Below are 22,922 nucleotides of genomic sequence, written 5' to 3'. Positions count from 1 at the left end.
CTACTGTTTATAGAGCTTTCATTTTTTTTTTTTTTTTTTGGCTGCGCAGCATAGCCTGTGGGATCTTAGTTCCCTGACCAGGGATCGAACCTGTGCCCCCTGCAGTGGAAGTGCAAATGTTAACCACTGGACCACCAGGGGAGTACCTGTCTAGAGATGTTTAAGATGGATTACCTTTCTGGCATTACATCTCTACAATGGAGAGGGAACTCTGACATTCAAAATCATCCAACTAGTTCTGATGCATGATCAGCAAATTACTTGACTTTAACTTGGCTTTCTACGGAGAATGTGCCAACCAGAGGGTTTTGATGAAAAGACTATCACAGTTCTGTTATTCTCCAGTAAGTTCATATGTATCATCTCTGGATACTCTGCAAAAACCATGTTTCTGGGCCTTCATAATTGAGAGTCAGACCTTGATCCATGCTTGAAACTGCCCAGCTTGAAACCAAGATGAGCAATCTGCTGGCAGCCTGAGAAACCTCTCTCTCATCACGTCTGTAACATGACTGGATTCTTCAAGGGCAGGGCAGCAGCTGAAGCAGGCAACCAAAGGTGTCCTTCTGCCCCACTTCTATAGATGAATGCCAGTTAAGCACAATCCCTCTTCAGAGCTCACTGGCTCTTTGTATTAGCTCTGAGAAAAGAAGAGAAGCGAAAGGCAAAGGAAAAGGAAAGATACCCATCTGAACACAGAGTTCCAAAGAACAGCAAGGAGAGATACGAAAGCCTTCCTAAGTTATCAATGCAAAGAAACAGAGGAAAACAATAGAATGGGAAAGACTAGAGATCTTTTTAAGGAAGTTAGAGATACCAAGGGAACATTTCATGCAAAGATGGCATAATAAAGGACAGAAACAATATGGACCTAACAGAAGAAGAAAAAATTAGGAAGAGGTGGCAAGAATATACAGAAGGACTATACAAAAAGACTTTAATGACTCAGATAACCACGATGGTGTGATCAATCACCTAGAGGCAGACATCCTGGAATACGAAGTTGAGTGGGCCTTAGGGAAGCATCACTGTGAACAGAGATAGTAGAGGTGATGGAATTCCAGCTGAGCTATTTCAAATCCTAAAAGATGATGCTATTAAAGTGCTGCACTCAGTATGCCAGGAAATTTGGAAAACTCAGCAGTGGCCACAGGACTGGAAAAGGTCAGTTTTCATTCCATTCCCAAAGAAAGGGAATGCCAAAGAATGTTCAAACTACCACACAACTGCAGTCATTTCACATGCTAATAAAGTAATGCTCAAAATTCTCCAAGCTAGGCTTCAACAGTATGTGAACTGAGAACTTTCAGATGTTTAAGCTGGATTTAGAAACGGCAGAGGAACCAGGGGTCAAATTGCCAACATCCACTGGATCACAGAAAAAGCAAGGGAATTCCAGAAAAACATCTACTTCTGCTTCATTGACTATGCTAAAGTCTTTGACTGTGTGGATCATAACAAACTAGGAAAATTCTTAAAGAGATGGGAATACCAGACCACCTTATCTGCCACCTGAGAAACCTGCATGTAGGTCAAGAAGCAACAGTTAGAACCGGACATGGAATAACAGACTGGTTCCAAATTGGGAAAGGAGTACGTCAATGCTGTATACTGTGACCCTGCTTATTTAACTTCTATGCAGAGTACATCATGAGAAATGCTGGGCTGGAGGAAGCACAAGCTGGAACCAAGATTGCCAGGAGAAATATCAATAACCTCAGAAATGCAGATGACACCACCCTTATGGCAGAAAGTGAAGAGGAACTAAAGTGCCTCTTGATGAAGGTGAAAGAGGAGAGTAAAAAAACTGGCTTAAAATTCAACTTTCAAAAAACTAAGATCATGGCATCCAATCCCATCACTTCATGGCAAATAGGTGGAGAAACAATGGAAACAGTGACAGACTTTATGTTTTTGGGCTCCAAAATTACTGCAGATGGTACTGCAGTCATAAAATTAAAAGACACTTGCTCCTTGGAAAAAAAAGCTATAACCAACCTAGACAGCATATTAAAAAGCAGAGACATTACTTAGCCAACAAAGATCTGTATAGTCAAGCTGTGGTTTTTCCAGTAGTCATGTACAGATGTGGGAGTTGGACCATAAAGAAAGCTGAGTGCCAAAGAACTGATGCTTTTGAGCTATGGTGCTAGAGAAGACTCTTTAAAGTCCCTTGGATAGCAAGGAGATCAAACCAGTCAATCCTAAGGGAAATCAGTCCTGAATACTCTTTGGAAGGACTGATGTTGAAAGTGAAGCTCCGATTTTTGGCCATCTGTTGTGAAGAGATGACTCACTGGAAAAGACTCTGATGCTGGAAAAGATTGAGGGCAGGAGGAGAAAGGGGCAGCAGAGGATGAGACGGCTGGATGGCAACATCCATCAACTGAATGGACATGAGCTTGAGCAAACTCCGCAGAGATGCTGAAGGACAGGGGAGCCTGGAGTGCTGCGGTCCGTGGGGCTGCAAAGAGTCAGACAGGACTGAGCGACTCAACAATTACGTATTGATACAAACACTGCGGCTATTTACCTTTCGTCTGATACCAGTTGACAAAGTGAGTAGAAACAGAGAAAGAGTAAATGACCAAAGCTGCCCTCTGACTGTCGATCAGCATTTTGCTTCCTCCCTGACACAGTGGTGGTGGTGGTGGTGGTGGTTTGGTCGCTAAGTCGTGTCCAACTCTTGCGGCCCCGTGGACTGTAACCTGCCAGGCTCCTCTGTCCATGCGATTCTCCAGGCAAGAATACTGGAGTGGGTTGCCATTTCCTTCTCCAGAGGATATCCCTGACCCAGAAATTGAACCTGGGTCTCCTGTGGCTCCTGCGTGGCAGGCGAATTCTTTAACCGCTGAGCCACTAGGGAAGCCCCCCTGACAGAGCAGCTTCCTTCAAGTTTATCCTTTCCTTTGCTCTTTGTTGCTGCTCTTGTCTCCTCTGGTCTCCGAGACAGGCCTCCAGCTCTCCCCTTACAGCTGGTGCCTTTCCTGACTGCCAAAAGCATTTTCTCACAGTCCCCACCCAGCCTCTCAGGAGCCACGCACATCTTCAGGATAAATTCCATTCAAAATGCTCCTCGCCCTAACCTCAACCCGCCTACCTTCCAATCTTTCCGGCTCATCTCTATGCTTCACCCCACCTGCACCCGATTCTCAGATCCCCGAGAAAGGCAAAATCTGTGCCTCTGAACCTGCTGTTCTCATTGTTCGTCCTCTCTGTTAAAGTCCTACCATCTGTGAAGTCTTCCCCAGCCCCCAAACTGGAATCACCCCCTGTTTGACACTCTATACTCCTCGTTTATACGTATCTGGTGGCCTTTAGATATCTGTACAGTTATAAATGTATATATGTGCAGTTGTCAGCACCAAAACAGGAGCTCACTGAAGGCAGGCTGTAACCTTCCTATTCAGCGTGATATCGGAACAAGGTGACTGGCTTAGCAGCTGGAGTTAAAGAGGATACGCCTTGTCTAACCCAGAAGGAAGAAATACATCCAACCTGCCATCGGTTCAGGTGCCTTCTAGGGAGGCCAGCGAAGCAAGCCAGCAGGGCAGGGCCGCACCACAGTGGTGTCCGTGTCCGTGAGGTCCCGCGACTGAAAGGCCCCTTCCTCCCCTGGGGTGTGTCTCGTCCAGGGGGCTGCGACTGCAGTCAGTGAGGCACCGTCCGGGCCGGCTGTGACCCGCCGCCTCGGCTGTACAGAGGACAGCCGGCCCGAGTCCACCCGGGCGGGAAATCACACTAAGACACTCTCCAGGAGGTCCGCCTCCTCCCCCCAAGAAACACCAACTTCTCTAGGTTCCAGGTCAAGTCTTGAGTTTATTTTCAAGGGGGCCTCCCAAGTGACCTTAATGTACCACTCTCTAAGTTAAAAACCCTGAGGGAAACCAACATGCCACGTCTCAGACAAGCTCCCACTTTAATGAATCACGAATTTCTGGAACGGAGACCTAAACCAGTCGTTTGGCGTGTTGATCAATGAGGGGTAGGTGATAGAGCAGAAAAGATTCAGACCCTCTAGGACAGGAGCTGTGTGCACCAGGACGCTCGTTGGGGTGTTATTTTCATCCAAAGCTTGGGAATGACCTCAGTGTTTTTCAACAGAAGAATGGATGGGTTTCCACACAAATTCATGTGGTGGCAACGGCAGAACTGGAGCTACTGATACAACAACAGCATGTTTGTCGTTGCTGTTCAGTTGTTAAGTCGTGTTGGACTCTTTGCAACCCCGGGGATTGCCGCCTGCCAGGTTCCTCTGTCTTCCACCATCTCCTGGTGTTTGCAGCAACATGCAAATATCTCAAAAAACAAGCTCTTAAATGGAAAAAAAAAAGTTAAGTTGTGGAAGGTTTATCTGACACCATCTAGATAAAACATCAAAATGTGGAAAGCAAGGTGCTACACTGTCCAGGGAGACAGCGCCCCTGGGGTCAGGTTAGGAAGCCAGCACAGAGGAGGTCAGCACCAAATTCAGGGCGGGGCTTCCCTCTGGGGGGAGGGCAGGGGAGGGCCATGGTGGGTGGGGCTTCCACTAAACCCCTCCCTTCCTTCTGTGGCTGAGGGTATAGTATGCAGGCTTTGAGGATCTTTACCAAGTCCTTATGCACCTCTGAAGAAATACCCTAGGATAAAGTTTGTGGTTAAGAGGGCTTCCTTGGTGGCTCAGTGATAAAGAATCTGCCTGCCAATGCAGGAGACACGGGTTCGATCCCTGATCTGGGAAGATCCCACAGGCAGCAGAGCAAATAAGCCCCTACACCACAGCTACTGTGATCATGCTCTAGAGCCCCGAAGTTGCAAATACTGAAGCCGATGTGCCTGGAGCCCAAGCTCTGCAGCAAGAGAAACCACTGCAAAGAGAAGCCCGTGCGTGGCAACTAGAAAAAACCTGCGTACGGCAACGAACCCAACGTAGTCATAAATAAATAAAGAAAAAAATTGAAAAAGTTCCTGGTTAAGAGAAAGCTCTCAAGCGTTTTATGTAATAAGAATCTCCAGCGTCAGGATTGTATCCCTCACGAATTTATCAGTCTTTTCCTGGAAGGAGGTGAATCAGGTTCCTTCCCAGCCCTTGCATGGACAAAATAAGATTTTTTCATGAACCCTGCCTCCCTTCCCACCTCCTCGGCTTTAAGCTGCACTCTGCCCTTTTCTGGTGGAAGCAGACAAGCACACATCAGTGGCAGCACCAACGGTCCGGGGTCACCTCTCAGAGGCCTGCGGCAGGCCCTGGAGCCCAGGCTCCCTGATGGCTTCCCAGGCTGCCGCAGGGTCGTGGAAGCACCCCGAGATGACGCGGAGGAGTGGGGGCAATAGCTGTGCTGCTCAGCCAAAGACCCCTGCTGACCCGAGTGTCTTCATCTGAGCAGAAGGACCGACCTCTGTGTCTTCCGGCTCGGAAATCGCTGGCACCACCAGCCACGTCCGAGAAGAGCGCCTCTCTCCCTGGGGGCGACTCCAGGGTTAGTGCCTCTCCCCCGAACGTGGACTCTGACACTGGGGCGTCTCCTGGCGTCGGGGTAAACAAGCTATTTATTAAGAGTATTCCGCAGAAACGCTCTCCCACACGCCTGAGTCACAGTGAAAACAGGAAGCCCACACCTTTTTCTTCTGAGGACCGTCCCATATGCCCACCACCTTCTACCAGCTGTATAAACGCCTTCTGGAAACCCCGCGGGGCCGAGGCCGGCGGGCTGCTCCGCGTGGCGGGGGTGGGGTGGCGGGGCAGGAAGCAGGGAAGCTGCTCAGAGCAAAAGAGGAGGCCATCCGAGAGCCCTGCCCGAGAGGAGACATCTCCTCAGCGGTTTCTGGCACCCCAGACCTCGGGCACGCTTACCTCACTTACAATACAACAGTGAAACTGAGCATCCATAGAGTTAAAAGGCTTTTTAATTTGTTACTAGTTCCTTTTTTTTTTTTTAAAGATTAAAATGTAACCTCATAGATGAAGACTCCACAGCTAAGTCTTCCAGTCACTGTGCCCAGGCGTCCAGCTCCCCTCCCCATGGGCAACCACTGCTCTCAGCCTCGAGCATGTTCTTTAGAGATAATTCATGCACGGACAAGCCTGTGCGCAGAGGACCACACACACCTTCACACATGTGATTTCAAAAGCAGACTCTACATGTTCTGTACCTGGGCTTTTTTTGTAATAAAATTTGTTCTTTCACTTTTGAAAACTTCCAAAGTTAGAGAAAATTTGAACGAGCACCTATATACAATTTACCTAAATATGCTAATGTTTTCCTGCAGTTTTCTCTTAATAGAAGTTTATTTTTTCCCCTTGAGCCTCTGAAAAGTATACTGCTGGCATCATGACACTCATCTTCTGAATACATCAAGATAGAACCTCTAAGAATAAGGGCTACCTCCTGCAAAGTGAAAGTCGCTCAGTCGTGTCCGACTCTTTGTGACCCCATGCACTATACAGTCCATGGGATTCTCCGAGCCAGAATGCTAGAGTGGGTGGCCTTTCCCTTCTCTAGGGGATCTTCCCAACCCAGGGATCAAACCCAGGACTCCCGCATTGCAGGCGGATTCTTTACCAGCTGAGACACAAGGGAAGCCCAAGAATACTGGAGTGGGTAGCCTATCCCTTCTCCAGGGGATCTTCCCGACCCAGGGATCGAACTGGGGTCTCCTGCATTGCAGGCTGATTCTTTTCCAACTGAGTTATAAGGGAAGCCCTCTACCTCCTGCAGACCATAATAACATGATCACACTAATGAAAATTAACATTAATTCAATAATATCACCTAACATGGAGTCTATATTCAAACTTCCCCTCCTGTCTCAAAATTGAAACTTGCTTTTTAAAGTTAGCCCTATTCCCTGGAGATTTTTTCTGTATCATTGAAATAAAGACTCCTCAATATTTTTAATAACTAAATAAATAAAAAGAGTAACATCTCAGTGGTCCATTGGCTAAGACTCTGTGCTCTGAATATAGAGGACCCAGGTTTGATCCCGGGTCAGGAAACTAGATCCCACATGCCATAACTAAGACCCAGCACAGCCAAATAAATAAATCAATATTAAAAAAAAAAAAGGAAGATTAACATCTAAAGTGCTTACTGTGTGTCAGGCACTTTTAAAAAGATTTTTCTTCTGCTATCCCAGGGTTAATTTTATTGTTCTTTTAATAACTTCATAAATTTAGTGCATAATTTCTTTCATTTTCATTCATTTTGTTATTCATATAAGAACTCAGCTGGAGGTCCATATAGTCAAAGCTATGGTTTTTCCAGTAGTCATGTATGGATATGAGAGTTGGACCATAAAGAAGGCTGAGTGCCAAAGAATTGATGCTACCAAACTGTGGTGCTGGAGAAGACTCTTGTGAGTCCCTTGGACAGCAAGGAGATCCAACCAGTCCATCCTAAAGGAATCAACCCTGAATATTCACTGGAAGGACTGATGCTGAAGCTGAAACTCCAATACTTTGGCCACATGATGCCAAGAGCCAACTCACTGGAAAAGGTCCTGACGCTAGGAAAGATTGAAGGCAAGAGGAGAAGCGGGTGACAGAGGAGGAGATGGCTGGATGGTATCACTGACTCAACAGACATGAGTTTGAGCAAACTCCGGGAGACAGTGAAGGACGAGGAAGCCTGGCGTGCTGCATCCATGGGGCCACTGTGTCAAAAGAGTATTTATGTGTTGAATTCTCACATTATTCTCCAAAGAGTCTAGAGTTCTGATTTTGATTTCCTCATTGACCCAAGGAGAGTTTTTAAATTTTCCTGTGATTTAAAAAAAAATTTATACGTATATTTTTAATTTATAATTTTCCTTTATAGTACACAGTGATCTGATTATTTTTCTTTGTGCTACTTCTCCTTTTTTAGTGTGTACTGTGGTTTTCCCAGTGTCCTACTATGTGGTCAGTTTGTGTGACAACTGAAGAGAAGGATGCTTATCAAATTAATCTACTTTATTAATGAAGGAAGAGCAGTTTCTCTAACTTCTTCCTCCACATCAAGTCATGTGAAAAGTAAAACATTATTCTATTTTGGCATGGGGGTTTGAGACATTTCATCCTCACCACTGCCATGCAATTGTGTTCATATTGGTCCTACATGGCATGTCATTGTTAATGAATGAAAGAGGCTTGGCTTAGCAATGAAAGGGAATTTAAAAGGCAACTAAGCCAACCTCCACTCAGTATAGGAATTTCCTTCACAGAATCTGCAAAAGATGTTCAAATGGGTTTAACCTGAATTACTGCCATGACACTAAGCCAGGTGGCTTAGTGGTAAAGAATCCACCTGCCAAGCAAGAGATGTAGGTTTGATCCCTGGGTTGGGAGGATCCCCTGGAGAAGAAAATGGCAACCTGTTCTAGTATTCTTGCCTGGGAAACCCCATAGACAGAGGAGCCTGGTGGGCTGCAGTCCACGGGGTCACAGAGAGTCAGACACGACTGAGCGACTAAACAACAAGCGCCGTGCCGGGGAACTCGGCACACCGCTGAGACCGCGGCGTGTGCGGCCTCCATCAGACACTCGAGGGTAAAAATGGTACTAACCGTCTACCTACCATGAGGACCGCATTACCCAACGCACTTTGGGGACACACCAGAGAAGGAAGACATGATACTTGTGCTCTAGGAGCTGTGGTTCCCAAACGGTGCCTTTGGGCCCTGCAGTGAATTTCCACCATGGGGTATTTAAAATTTTTGAAACATGATACACAACATCTGTTGGGCCCTGCGCAAACTACCAGGTCAAAGTAGTTTACAGCTTCCACATTAGTTTGTGCTACAATCATTTTGATGATTTCATATCTTTGTAAAACTAGAGCATTTGGCAGCAAGTATTATGTGAAAATCCACACAGAACATCAAAAAAGTCTGGCAACGTCCCATCTCCAAGGTTTGGGAAGCTGTGCAGTGCCCAGTAGGAGTGTACATCCTGTTAGTAAATAACTGGGTATTTCAGAATAAAATGATATTGTCTTTCAATTTATGTGCAACTTTTGTTTTCAGGTTTTATGCAATTTACGTACAGTATTTTTTTTTCCTCCCAAATAGTTACTCAATTGTTTGGACATAGCTGCTCATTAAGTTGTCTGGTCTTAACTACTTAATAATTGGAACTGTTATGCTTTTCTTTTGGCCTGGGGGCTCTGTGAAATAATTCCCGAGACTCTGAAAGCACCATGAACCAAGAAAGCTGGAGAACTCTGGCGGTTCATGGCTGAGTTTCAGAGACCAGAAGTCACGCCAGTGATGCAACCAGCATGTGAACAGTCAGGCTTCTCCGCTCACAGACCCAGCAGACACTTCAGGAGTTAGACTGGGGAGAGCACAGCTGAGCACACAGTCCAACCAGCGGGACAGGCCTGCCCATCGAGCGAAGGGAAGGGCTGAACACAGACAGGAGACCGGCCTCTACAAGAGCAAAGAGCACTGGGAATGAAGGTGGCCTGCTCTGGAGACGGTGAAGATGCGGAGCCTTGTAGGGGTTGGGAGCTCTGATCTGGGGGGGCAGACAGTGGGATGGAGTTTGGTCACAGGAGTGATACCGTAAAACACCAGTGCTTCAGGAACATCAGTCCCAGGGTCGTAGTGGATGTACTGGCGGGATGGGAAGGCAGGAAAATCTATCACCTGAAAAAGCAATTCTCCGACACGGCCCACGCCTGACCTAATACAGAGCAGGGGGCAGTCCCTTCCTTCAACCTCAGCACGACACGGGTACCACGCTGCCAAGTTCCCCAAACTGCAGCTCCTGGTCATAGAACTACAATCCTTGATTGTGTGCTTGGAGAGCTGCGGTTTCAGGATCCTCTCTAGCTGGGGGATGCTGGAATCAAGTTTTTAGAAATGTCATTTTGGAGACCACCGCCTTATGCCTTACTTCTAGGAAAGTAGCTATGAAGAGGGAGTAAACATCGAATGGAGAAAAGAACTATTGGATAGAGATTTGGAATCGAGTCTTGATTTGACCACAAACACACTAAACACTAGGCCTAGATCTTGGCTTCTTTACTCTTTAAATGAGGGCTCTCTGACTTGAAATGCAGAGAAATACTGAATTGCCAAAGAGGACTCATATCCACCTGATGGCTGAGGTTCAACTTCTTTGTGTAGCAGCAAGTAGAGCCAAAGACTGCGGTTTTAATACTTCATTCCAATTTGCATAAAGCGTTTATATCCACAAAGGGGTCTATATTATTGAAAAGTCATAATCTGGGCTCCTGTAAACTATTATTGCTGTAATAGCAGTGAACATATATACATGCATGCAAAGTCGTTTTAGTCGTGTCCAACTCTATGTGATTCCACGGCCTGTAGCCCGCCAGGCTCCACTGTCCACGGGGTTCTCCAGGCAAGAATACTGGAATGGGTTGCCGTTTCCCTCTCCAGGGGATCTTCCCTGACCCAGGGATTAAATCTGTGTCTCCTATGTCTCCTGCATTGGCAGGCGGGTTCTTTAGCACTGGGAAACCTGTGAATATATACAACAGCCTGGAACACTGGCAGAAACTTCTGGGGAACAATATCAGCCTCAAGGGCCAAAGCGGCCCCGTGATGATGACTCACAGACCACATTTGAAATAAAAATTAAGCCACCGATCTGCTCGGTGTCTGGAGGGAGAAGCATGCTCTGTACGACCTGCGTTAAGACAGAGTAGGAATATATCCAGGTACGATGGGGTGAAGACTATGGAAAATCAGGTGATAGAAAAACTCAGAGCTTGAATAATTATGAACATAAGAAATAAAGTGTTAGTCGGTCAGTCGTACCTGACTCTTTGTGACCCCATAGACTGCAGCCCGCCAGGCTCCTCTGTCCACAGGATTCTTCAGGCAAGGATAGTGGAGTGGGTTGCCATTCCCTTCTCCAGGGGATCTTCCCAATCCAGGGATAGAACCCAAGTCTCCTACATCGCAGATAGATTCTTTACCATCTGAGCCACCAGGGCCACATTGGAAAGGACGTTAGGAAAATTCTATGGCTTTTTGTTTAATTCGAGTAGCAACTTTATTTTCCTTTCTAGCTTTAGAAGGACTGGTAACCCAGTCTTAAAGAACTAGCCTGTAAAGCTCTCCAGATTCTTTGCTCAAACTGGGTAAGACCCAAGGGGACGGGGCTTGGGACCCTTATGGTGATGGAATTATCAAAGGTCAGGCCTCGGTGAGAAGTCACAGAAGCAGTGTCCGGCTTTTTAAATAGCCCCCAGGCATCCCAGTCCCTTTGACAGCCTGGAAACACCCTTTCAGAGGCACTGGTCTGGGTGGGGGAGGGCACAAAACCCGGCCTCCGCCATCCCCAGGGAAGGCCAGGGCAAACACGGCCACAGGGAGCCCCCAGATGCAGCGGTGGCAGACTTTCGCTGCAGCAGGGAGTCTGCGGCTGTCTCACGGAGGAGGAAGAGGAGGGGGAGGAAGAGAACACATGCTCTCATCCTTGGGAAGCTTGCAGACTGACTTCCCTCTGAGAGTCTATGCAAGCAAAACCTCCCCCTCTTGCCCCTGCCCCCAGGTCAGCAAACCCATTCACAGATTAGGAAGTGACCCGCGCGCGCCCGGGTGAGGACAGGGGTGCGGCGGGGGAAACGCTGGGAGAGAAGGCTGTATCCTGTTTAACTTGGCCTTGCTGATGCCAAGCCCTTTCCCTGTGAAAGTTTCTTTAGTGAAAAGAGCGATAACGTCCTCCTTCCAGCAGCTTCCGCTCTCACAAAATGGGCTATTCTCCATTCTTGTGAAAACATGCTCCCATCACTCGGCCTCACCCGCCGGACAGAGAGGCGGCCCTGACGGACTCGCATCTCAGGGCCGCCCTGTGCGAGTTGCCTGGAAGCACAAGTGTGATACACAGGGCTGGACTTGGAGGCAGCGTCCGCGGCGTGCACCCCGCATCTCGCTGGAGCTTGTTCAGCTCCATCCAGACGCTCAGTCGTGCCCGACTCTTTGCAACCCCAGGGACTGCGGCATGCCAGGCTTCCCTGTCCTCACCAACTCCCGGAGCTTGCTCAAACTCATGTCCGTCGAGTCGGGGATGCCACCCAACCACCCCATGCTGTTGTTCAGTTAAGGGAAAATGAAGGGTGAATGTGGGAAGTTAAACTAAGCCAGACGAAGAGTGTGAGGTGGCTGGAACGAAGGAAGCGTTCTCCAGTACAGGAGACAAACAGGGCCAGGTTCGATCCCTGGGTGGGCAAGATCTCCTGGAGAAGGAAATAGCAACTGATTCTTGCCTGGGAAATCCCATGGTCAGAGGAGCCTGCTGGGCTACCGTCTATAGGGTCGCAAAAGAGTCAGACATGACTGAGCATGCACGCACCACACCACACGTATGAACAACGGCAGAATGGACAACAGGCACCCAGGGCTGTTAGAAGGGCAGCCAGCAGGAGCGAGAACTGAAAGCTGCAGGGAGTTCAGAGGGCTAGCGTTAGTAGAAACCCCCGAGGCCACATGCGGCCGCGGCCGCAAGAGTGAGCCTAGTTCCTCCGGTCCTAAGGAGGCGCCTCTCCCCCCCAGAGTCTTTGGGAACTTGCCCCTCTGCAGCAGGAGCAGCTACTGAGAGGTGTGGTCTGGCAGAGCAGCTGTGGGGTCGGGGCGTCCGCCGCCCGCCTGCCTGTATGAGACCATATGGGAGCTCGGTGTCCGAGGACTTCAGCGCCCATCTGCCCTTAGGATCATGCACCTCACCTCGCCCCTATAAAACCCTCCGCAGCGCACGGTGGAAGGTCTGCAGCAGCGAACCTGGCTGCCTCTCCAGCTTGGGGCTTCCTGTTGCCCCCACCCCCCTGTTATCAATGCAAACTTCCCTCTCATCATTTCCCACCCTTCCCCTCACCCAATGCATGTCTACCTCCGAGCCTTCAGTCATCCGGTGCTCCTTAACTCTGTCCACATGTCAAGATCCAGGATGATCCCTGCCCACTTCCCGGGCAGCCCAGCCCAGGCCAGTGAGCCAGAGCCTGGACTGTGGTTCACTGTACACAGGCGGTCCTTCCCCTCCGCACGGTCACGAGCCCACCTACTCCATCCTCCCCGACAACCTGAAGGGTGGGCTAGGGAATGAGAGACCCTTCTCTGTAATTCTCTCTACTCCTGGCTTGGCCCCTGGGGCATAAGCCACACCACCCCCCAACATGGGGGACAGCCGCCGGGTATCCGGGGGCGGGACCAGGCATTCCCTCCTCCTTCACCTAACCGCTCATGCTTCTATCTGAGGATGCTCCGAGTTAACACAGTCCTCAACCCCGGTCCTCCACGACCCTTGGCTTCTTTAGGTGCAGGTTCTGGCAGTGGGTTCCTAGGGACGGAGCCTCACGGTGCAGAAGCTATCTGTCACTGCCATGCCCCTCGCGCTGCTCCACTAGTGCTGCGCTCCTGAGCACTGAAAACCTCTTTCCGTGGGGGCCACTTATTGCATCTCCCCATCCTATGCCCGTGGAAACTCCTTTTCTTCCTAAGATTTAAGGACTTAGACTTGTGCCTACTGTGTTTTAGTGTTTTAGCTGCAGCCTCACGTCTGTCACGATATCTTTAGATCCTGATTTCAGTGTTCTTCCCTGGTTTAGCATCACCCATGGATTTGGTGGATGTACCAATGTCATCCCAAAATCTAAGTCATGGATAAAAATGCTGAAAGAGACAGTTTTGAGGACTGAACCTTTTGGCATATCACCTTCCCTTTAGGCCGTGAACTGCCCTTTGTCCAATACTGTGCATGTGATATCACAAATGATTAAATATAACTGTCAAACCACAGAAAATTCTGCTCCATATCAAAGAATATTATAACTTATTTCCATGGTAAGGATGCACTCTATCTTGATTCTTCCTTGCTGGTTTCATCTTCGCTTTCTCTCTCGAAGTGCCTCCCCGCCCACCCCCAGCCCTCGGAACTCTGGGAACATCAGGAGGCCTGCAAAGCCCAAGGAATAAACACTGTGTCCACCACAAGGTCCTTCAGTCCTTCTGTGGAGTCTAACCCGACTGGCTTCACAGCCAATCCGTAGAGAACCCACTGTCTTAAACCAGATAACATCTGTGGATCCTCTGGTTTCCTGTTTGGCTCCAACGTCAATAAAATAATAGCTTCTTGCAGATATCTTTACTGTATAGGATAAACTAAGTTCCACTTTTAAATATGAGGACTTGAGTGTGGCAGGGCATGCTGAAATGGGGGTTTTTGTGCACCTCCTGTAAAATAATCCCATTGTATTCCTCAAGATGGACAACGGTAACATGCTGAAAGGGGCATGCGATGTTACCAGTCCTCGTCAAATGCACTTCTCACCCCCAAGAAAACACAAAACATAAGCAGGGGAAAGAAAAATGCTGCTCCGACAGAAAACGGAAAGCTGGCATCTGCACATGGGGAGCTCAGTGGACACTGGGCGATTCTAAGAACCACAGTCTTACCTGGCTTAGAGAACAGTCCACCATGAGGTTTGAGCTCCAGAAAAATAGGACTCAGGTCCCGGGGGCGACTGTCTTTCTTCTCTTCCAGATTCTGGGATTAAGCATGACTGACCAGAAAGGAGGAAGATGGGTACCGGGAAGGGGGCAGAGGGTGTATGGAATGTGTGTGGGAGGAGACAGCAGGAGAAGCATTTCTAAGAGGATCTCTACTTTCTCTTTGGTTATAATAGGCAGTAATTAATTTTGAGTTCTTAAATGATATTAAGGAGGTTGTGAGAGTTGGACCATAAAGACTGAGCTCTGAAGAACTGATGCTTTCAAATTGTGGTGCTGGAGAAGACTCGTGAGAGTCCCTTGGACTGCAAGGAGACCAAACCAGTCAATCCTGAAGGAAATCAACCCTGAATATTCATTGGAAGGACTGATGCTGAAGCTGAAGCTTCAACACTTTGGCCACCTGATGTGAAGAGCCGACTCACTGGAAAAGACCCTGATGCTGGGAAAGATTGAGGGCAGGGGGAGAAGGGGACGACAGAGGATGAGGTGGTTAGAAAGCATCACCAACTCAGTGGACATGAATCAAGCAAACTCTGGGAGATAGAGGAGGACAGAAGAGCCGGGCATGCTGCAGTCCATTGGTCGCAAAGAGCCGGACATGACTTACAGACTGAACAACAACAAGTGAAACAGGAAGGAGAGTAGGCCTGAAGGGTGGGCATAGATGGAAAAAAGTTGAGAACCCAAAGTAAGGTGACTAGTCGGATTAGTCACCTCGGGGGGGTTGGCTGGACAGGGTCAAAGGGACATTCTGGAGTAACCAGAAATGTTCTGAATCTCAACTTGTGTGGTATTTGCACAGGTGGACAGATGATAAAAATTCCTTGAGTGGTACACCTAAGATTTATATGTAACCAAGATTTAATTGTACAGAAATTACATAATTCTCAATAAAAAGGTTTAAAAAATAATAGAAGGGTTGAGCAGCGCTGGCATTAGCTATTAGCTGGCATTAACTCATGGAAGCGTGTTTATAAGATGTAAAAGGACATTATTAACTTGGGAGGCTGAGAAACCACCACCAATCAAAGGAACCTTCCAACAAGCTGGATGTCAGCTCTTGGTGAGGCCCAATGCAAGGCCAGGCTGTCCCCTGGAGCCAGAGGAGCAGCATGGACCCAGAGGGAAGGGAGGGTGACCGTCGCCAGACACAGTTTTTCAGACCTCGGGGAGGGTGGCCTGCTGGGGCCGAAAAGACAGGTCTTTCTTTGCTGCTGGCTCTAGACTGAGGGACACAGAGGTCAAATCAAAGGGGATCAAGAGAAAGAGAGTAACCCAGGGGAGAGGTGGGAGGTCTGAGAAGCGAGACCCTGATGGGCCTAGGGTTCTGAGAGAGAGACAGGCCCGAACGCTGGCCGCTGAGCATCGCTGTGTTCCCACAGCTGCCGCTGGCACCTGGCCGGGGGCTCAGGGCGGGCCGTTTCCTCTCACACAACATCACTGTATTCATATCATCAGCTGCCCAGCCCAGTGCAAAGGCCGGCAGAGCGGAAACCAGTCTAGAGAGTGACCCGAGGGGGGACCTGGGCAGCAGGAGAAGGAGAGGAGGGTTTCAGGAGGCGGCTCGCAGGCTCCCACACACGTAGGAGGAAGGGCTCACTGGAGTCTGGCTCGGACATCCGCCGTGTTATGGTCCTGGGATTGTCATAAAAGCCTCACAGATGTCTGCACGTTTGGCCCGGCAACCCCGCAAGGTGGGCATCTTCATTCCCATTTTGCGGATAAAGACGTGGCAGCCTGCAGAGAGGAGACCACTGACCCCGTCACACCACTGGCCGAAGACAGAGGCTGGAGCCGGAGCCTGCAGGCCATTTGCGAAGACCTGTCACCATTTTCACAGACCCTAGAACAGGATCTGAATCTCTGTCCTCCAGGCTCAGCAGAGCTCCGGTCATATTCGGGCACTGCAGTACGGACGTGAGAAGTCCAAGGCCTAACTCAGGAGTGCGTTTACGGCTCATTAGCTGAGACTCGGTTTTTGCTCCTGCTTTAGAGGATAATCATTTATTAACTAAGACCTGGTAAAGTATTCTGACAATAGGAGAAATCAGTGGAATCATGGCCTCAGTACTTGCTATGTGAAATACAAGACGTGTGCAATTCTAGGTTTCTGTGCCGTCACACACACGTATTTTGATACAGTATATGTGAAAACTTTAGCATCAGTCCTTGTAATGAATATTCAGGATTGATTTCCTGTAGGATTGACTCGTTTGATCTCCTTGCTGTCCGAGGGACTCTGAAGAGTCTTCTCCAGCACCACAATTCGAAAGCCTCAATGCTAAAGCTGAAGCTCTGATACTTTGGCCAGCTGGTGGGAAGAGCAGGCTCACTGGGAAAGACCATGATGCTGGGAAAGACTGAAGACAAGAGGAAAAGAGGGTGGAAGAGGATGAGATTGTTGGATAGCATCAGTGACTCAATGCACATGAACCTGAGCAAACTCTAGGAGATAGTGGAGGACAGGGAAGCCGGGAGTGCTGCAGCCCATGGGGTCACGAAGAGTCAGACATGCCTTAGTGACTGAACAACAGAGATATGAAAACTTGTAACTTACAGCAAATAGTTTTTTTTTATAACGGTACAGTACCTATAACAAAAGCTACCATTTGTGCCATTTTAAAGTGACATTAAGTATTTTGCACCATAGTACGACCATCACCACTACCCTCTCCAGAACCTTCTCATCATCCCAAACTGAACCCCTGCACCGTTTTCACAAGGACTCCATTGCCTGTCCTCAGGTAGTGGCTTCCAGGACTCTGCCCAGAGCACAAGCTTAGGAAATGCTTGTTGAAGAAAAGTGAGACTTACAGGCGCACAAGAAGACTGACTACTATATTCTACAAATAAAAGAGATTAAAGGGAATATTTTTTTCCATAACTAAAGACTGAGAGCAGTGTAGCCAAGAAGCATTAGGAGTAATTTACGACTTGTTTACACTTCTGGCATCGGCTCTGATCGTCTATTGTGACCAGGACCTTCTGCTCTCTGTCGCGCTAGCAGGCGATGGGCAACATCTAACGATGGGGGTGGGCAGGCGGGGACGCCTGGCCAGCCGGCACCTGGGGCTGGTTGCTGAGCTGTCACCGAGTGGGCTGGCACCCGGTGCTCATCTAGGCAAGCCTCCTCTGATGGATTTGTGTGACTTGGCAGGGACCCTGTGATGGAAATTCACCGAGGAGCCAGCTTTCAACTCCTGCTGAGCAGGGCTTTCAGAGGTCTTCTGCAGGGACGCAGCCTGGAGAGAAGGCAGGGATTCCCAGTCCTGTTTGGGTGAAGCTGGAGAAGCAGAAAAGCAAGCTTATGGGGCCTCTTACTGACCCTGGTGCAGCAGAAGCATGGAAAGCCTTAACACAGGGGCCCCTTCGCTGCCGCGTTTCCTAATCCAGTAGAGTCACACAGCCCTGAGAGGAGAGGGCTGGGAGGGAGGCTGTTTGTTGGAAGGGGGTTAGCTGGGTTTTCAAAAACTGACCAAGGGACCAGGCAGCCACGCATCGCAATGACCACTGCGCCACTGGCTCGCCTCCCTTGACTTTCTCTGGCTAAAGAATAATTCAAGAAACAAATTTTGCTGGAGAAGAAATTACCCACTCAGATCTGCTCTCTGTGGGTTTGTGACTCATCTGAAACAACTGCTGTTCGACAGCTTCTCCTTTGCTTCCAGGAGGGACACGCCTCACCCGGTGCTTCAGACTCGAAACCCTGGGCTGGGGAAGGCGATTCTGAGCTGGTGGACTTGGACTGATCAGAGATGCTCGGTTCCAAGAGAAGGAACCGATAAATATCTGGGCTTTGGAAGCAACTTCGAGATGTTTGGATTCTGGGCTGGCACCAGCCTCTGGGGTTTAAGTACTATGTTGTCATACGGTGTGCAGCCTTTCCAAGAAAAACTCTATAAAATCAAAATACTTTATTGCCATGGCCTTTGACTTCATGAGAGTCACGCAAATACTGTCATCTCGCGTAACATTTAATTTAATTTAAACTTGGTTCACCTAAAGAAAAAAAAAAAAAGAGTTCTGAATCTGCCCGTTTTACTTCTGAAAAGAGCACCCAGTCCTCTCTCTAGGTTGTCACTGTTTTGTTTGCTGTGTGCCAAACTGTTATTTCACATATGTGAAAAGAAAGTTGGCATCGAGTCCATATGAACTAAAGTGCTGGCAAAGGCGATGCTGGGGCTTGCCATTGAGAAGATTAGATTCCCAAGAAACTTCTCTAGCAGCATCCAACATCCACAAACTAAAAAAGTGTGTGTGTGAATACACACATGCTCACCCGGCTGAAAGAAGCTGCTGCCCTTCCTCAGAGTTCAGGTAGTGTCCTATTGGTGGTTTACGTTACCCTCAGCTTAAATATCGCAGTTGTACAAATAAATACATAACAACAACAACAACAACAAAATGCACTGATTAAGATAAAGAGAAAATTGAGAATTTACTTTATTCAAGTATGAGGTTGCCCATTTCAACTATCTTCCTTGTTTGTTTAATAAACAGGATGATTCACACTTTCCCCATAAGGAAGACTGATTCGATCAGGTTTGGAGGGGGGAGGGGAGAGACGAGGGTAGGAAGGACACTTTTTAAAAAATTTTCAATTCAGTTTTTCCTTTAAAGGTTTTTTTTTTTTTTTTTCTATTACAGTGTGCTATTTTGCAGACTTGTTTTGCCTCTGAACTCAGAGATTCAAATATGGAACTAAACCAGGAGAGAAATGGAAAATTTCATCATCCAGAGCTGTGGTAAGTGGTTGAATACAACAAGGTAGTTGAAAACGGTGCTCCCTGAAACCCTGGACCTGGAGGCACCCGTGACAAGGCAGCGGTGGTGGCCGAGCCACCGCTGCAGGCATCTTTCATCTGTGCCTGTCCCTTCTCCTCGGGGCCCTGCCCACAGATCACACTACTGGGGTCTTTGGGGCTCAAGAATGACTACAGGTAAGGTGGGACAATCATCTGAAACTCCGACAACGTGGTCTCACAGAGGTGGAATATTTCTAAAAGGAAGATGGAGACCCATACTTTGGGAAAACATGTAGAGAAAAGTTTGGATCCTTCAGATTTTCATATTCACTTTCTAAAATAATCTTTGTTTTTCTCAGACACTGGGTACTACCTGTGGGGACAAACTGATCTCCCTGACAGTACTGTTAACCGCAACTCACCCAGGGATAGCACACGACCCAGGCTTGGCCAATCACATGGTGCCATTTCCTCGGCAACAGTAATTGGTCCAGGCGGTGGGTGTAGGACTCAGGGAAGGACCAATCAGAATCCTTCCCTGAGACTGACTGCTTTACAAATGATGGGAGACATGTGCTGCTTTCCACTGGAGTTGCTTAGCTTGGAAGCTGGGAAATCTGGGGCTACTGAGGGCCGTGGTTCCTGCCACAGGGAGAGACTGGAAGCCCATCCTCAGGCTGAGAGATGGAGAGAAAGTCTCAGAGGGACTGAAACCCAGTTCCTAACCTTGAGTCTGGTTCCTGCAGCTCTTCCTTTTAGTCCTTTTTTTAAAAAAAAAATTATTTATTTTAATTGGAGGCTAATTACTTTACAATATTGTAGTGGTTTTGCCATACATTGACATGAATGAATGAGTCTGGTTCCAGTAGCTCTTCCTTTTAATTCCATGAGCTGTTCCAATAACGTTCCAACTCTATAAGCCAGGAAATTTCCTCTTTGCTAGGCTGGTTAGGATTAGGGCTTTGACACAACTCAAAGAGTTCTGAATAATATAGGGGCCCTTCTTAACTTGGAGATCACACTGTGACTAACTTCTTCAAGTGATTAAAGTGATTAATGGCTTCCCAGTTGACTGTTAATGAAAGCCACTTATCTTCTCTGCCAACTTTTTGTTAGTGGCATCTCATATCAAGAAAGAAATGCTGAAACTTACAGTGTGTTGGGGGGAAAGCTTGTTTTAAAAATAAAAGCAGAATTATATTAATATACTTCTACCCATTTCTCAGCACATGGGGAAACATTCATTACTCAATGTGTTTACTGATTCAGGAGTTTACGGCACAAAAATTCTTAGGCACATCTTATTTTGTCATGACTGTTCATCTCCTTGTGGAACAAAAGAGGCCAAGATCCAGAATGGGGAAGAACGGAAGAAAAGCTTCCATTCACAGGACAGCCTGATGCTTCCTGTCCGTGTGTTTAGATTCAACGCTTCCCCTGATCCAGGGCTGAACGTCTCAGAGACACTGGCAGGTACAAACACGCTCCCTTTTAATTATACCACCAAATTGCTGCAATAACTGATTGCCAGCTAAATAATTACAATCAAGTGGCCATTGTGCATAACAATCATTTAATGACTGCCATCCGCAAACACTGTAATAATAGAGAGCTTTAATGAAGAAATCTGGAGAGGGGCCAGGGTTTTATGGCGGTTTGCTTAAAGGGAGAGAGAGCCATAATCTGTACTTAAGATTAAAAGAAGCCTTTAATCCATATGCTCAACATTAAACAAGGGAGTGGAGTCATGTTTTGATCAAAAGTTACTGCAGGCATAAAAGAAAGCAATGTAAATGTTCTTTTAGGAATTAAAAATAAAAAAAGGCTCCAGTAAATTATATTGAGGAAGTGTTCATAACCGTTTGCTTTGGGGATAAAAAAATGAAAAGGAAAAACATCTGATTTTCATTTTGGACAAGAATACTAAGCTCAAGTAAAATAAAAGGGAATAGGATTTTATTTGATTTGTATAATATCACTGAAAATAAGGGAGCTGCCATTCAGGCTCCCTTGTACCAGTAATCATTCTCCTACTGAATCTATTTTTTACCCTCACTTTGCTAGGCCAGGCCTGCATCTTTGGGAGGTGTAATTACATTCTCACACAAAGTCCTAATTGAAATGGTTTTGATGATCTCAGCTCTAGCAAACAGTAGTTCTCATCGGAGGGGGGAAAAAGAAAACAAAACCAAAAATCTCACCACATAAAACTCAGATCCACTGGCAGCTACCACTACTGCTGATGCAGGAGTATTTGCCTAACAAATTAAGGCTGCGATTCCTAGAATTGCAGTCATTCTCTACGAACTGATATGCAGCCTGGCCAATGATAAACACCAGAGCCTCCAGATTTTGCTAGAGTTGACTGCTGGGAGAGAACTAAAAGCAACATCAGTCCTCTCAAGGAGGAGTAAGAGGGGAAAGCAAAAACCAAACCAAAACAGTTTCTAGAGATATAAATAGCTGTAGACCAGATCTGGGCTCCAACAGCTGTCCATCAATGTTAAGCCCAGGATACAGGAGTGGCACTTGACCCTGGTGAGGGGCCCACAGAACATCCCAGCCCCCAGGAAATTCTGATGATGCCTTGGGGCTGTGGGAAGACCCCGAGAGCCGGAGGGAAACACACCACATCTGGGATCCTTCTTGTCCCAGGGTGGATGTTCAGGACAGAACACACTGCCCTGGAGCTCCTGAGGTGCCCCAACCTGTCCAGGTTCTCGGGTGTGTGTGTGATAGAGACAGGAACCAGGGTTAGGAAACCGGGACGGGAAAGAGGCCCGCCGGACTGCCTGCCTGGGGTCAAGGACACAGGCCAGGGCAGATTTCCTAAGATCACTTCAGCTGAAGACTGACTGAGGAGAAGGTGTAGGATTTTAGTTTTGACAGCAAGATTTTCCCGACATTCTTAGCTAAGGATATTGACAAATTCTCCTTCAAGAAGTCCTCCATTTTGAACTCGCCTACACTGTTGGTGGGAATGGAAGCTGATGCAGCCTCAGTGGAGAACAGTTATGGAGGTTCCTTAGAAAACTAAAAATAGAGTTGGCAAGTAAGATGTCATTTTGCTGACAAAGGTTCATATAATCAAAGCTATGGTTTTTCCAGGAGTCACCTACGGATGTGAGAGTTGGACCATAAAGAAGGCTGAGCACAGAAGAATCGATGCTTTCAAACTGTGATGCTGGAGAACACTCTTGAGAGTCCTTCAGATAGCAAGGAGATCAAACCAGCCAATCCTAAAGGAAATCAACCCTGAATATTCATTGGAAGGACTGATGCTGAAACTGAAGCACCAACAGTTTGGCCACCTGACGTGAAGAGCCGACTCACTGGAAAAGACCCTGATGCTGGGAAAGATGGAGGGCAAAAGAAGAGGGCAGCAGAGGATGAGATGGCTGGATGGCATCACCGACTCTCTCGACATGAACTTGAGTAAACTCCAGGTGACAGTGGAGGACAGAGGAGCCTGGCATGCTGCAGTCCATGGAGTCACAGGCTCAGACACAACTGAACAACAAAATGACCCAGCAATCACACTCCTGGACGTATATCTGGACACAACTATAATTCAAAAAGATGTGTGCACCTCCATGTGCATGTTCACACTATTCACAGTAGCCAAGACCTGGGAACAACCTAGATGTCCATCAACAGATGAATGGATACAGATACGGTGTATACACACAATGGACTATTACTCAGCCACAAAAAAGAATGAAACGCTATCATCTG

At 47.6% G+C, this 22,922-nt stretch overlaps 1 protein-coding gene across 8 annotated transcripts in view; it reads right to left on the bottom strand.

Annotated features, from left to right (window-relative positions):
* ATG7 (autophagy related 7) overlaps positions 1–22,922 on the bottom strand; it is a 265,262-nt gene that overhangs the window by 58,981 nt on the left and 183,359 nt on the right. For 4 of the 8 annotated variants that reach the window (XM_043885779.1, XM_043885783.1, XM_043885780.1 and 1 more), the window contains one exon: positions 3,801–4,314. The exons of the other annotated variants lie outside the window; for them this stretch is intronic. In XM_043885779.1, coding sequence (XP_043741714.1) covers positions 4,195–4,314 — 120 coding nt within the window. In that variant the 3' untranslated portion in view covers positions 3,801–4,194. Of the gene's footprint in view, positions 1–3,800; positions 4,315–22,922 lie in introns of those variants that run through there. 8 annotated transcript variants of the gene reach the window in all.

Source organism: Cervus elaphus, chromosome 24 (genome assembly GCF_910594005.1).
Source record: "Cervus elaphus chromosome 24, mCerEla1.1, whole genome shotgun sequence".
NCBI lineage: Eukaryota > Metazoa > Chordata > Mammalia > Artiodactyla > Cervidae > Cervus > Cervus elaphus.
Note: the sequence above shows the minus strand (reverse complement) of the source record. Positions and strands in the feature narration are given on the sequence as shown.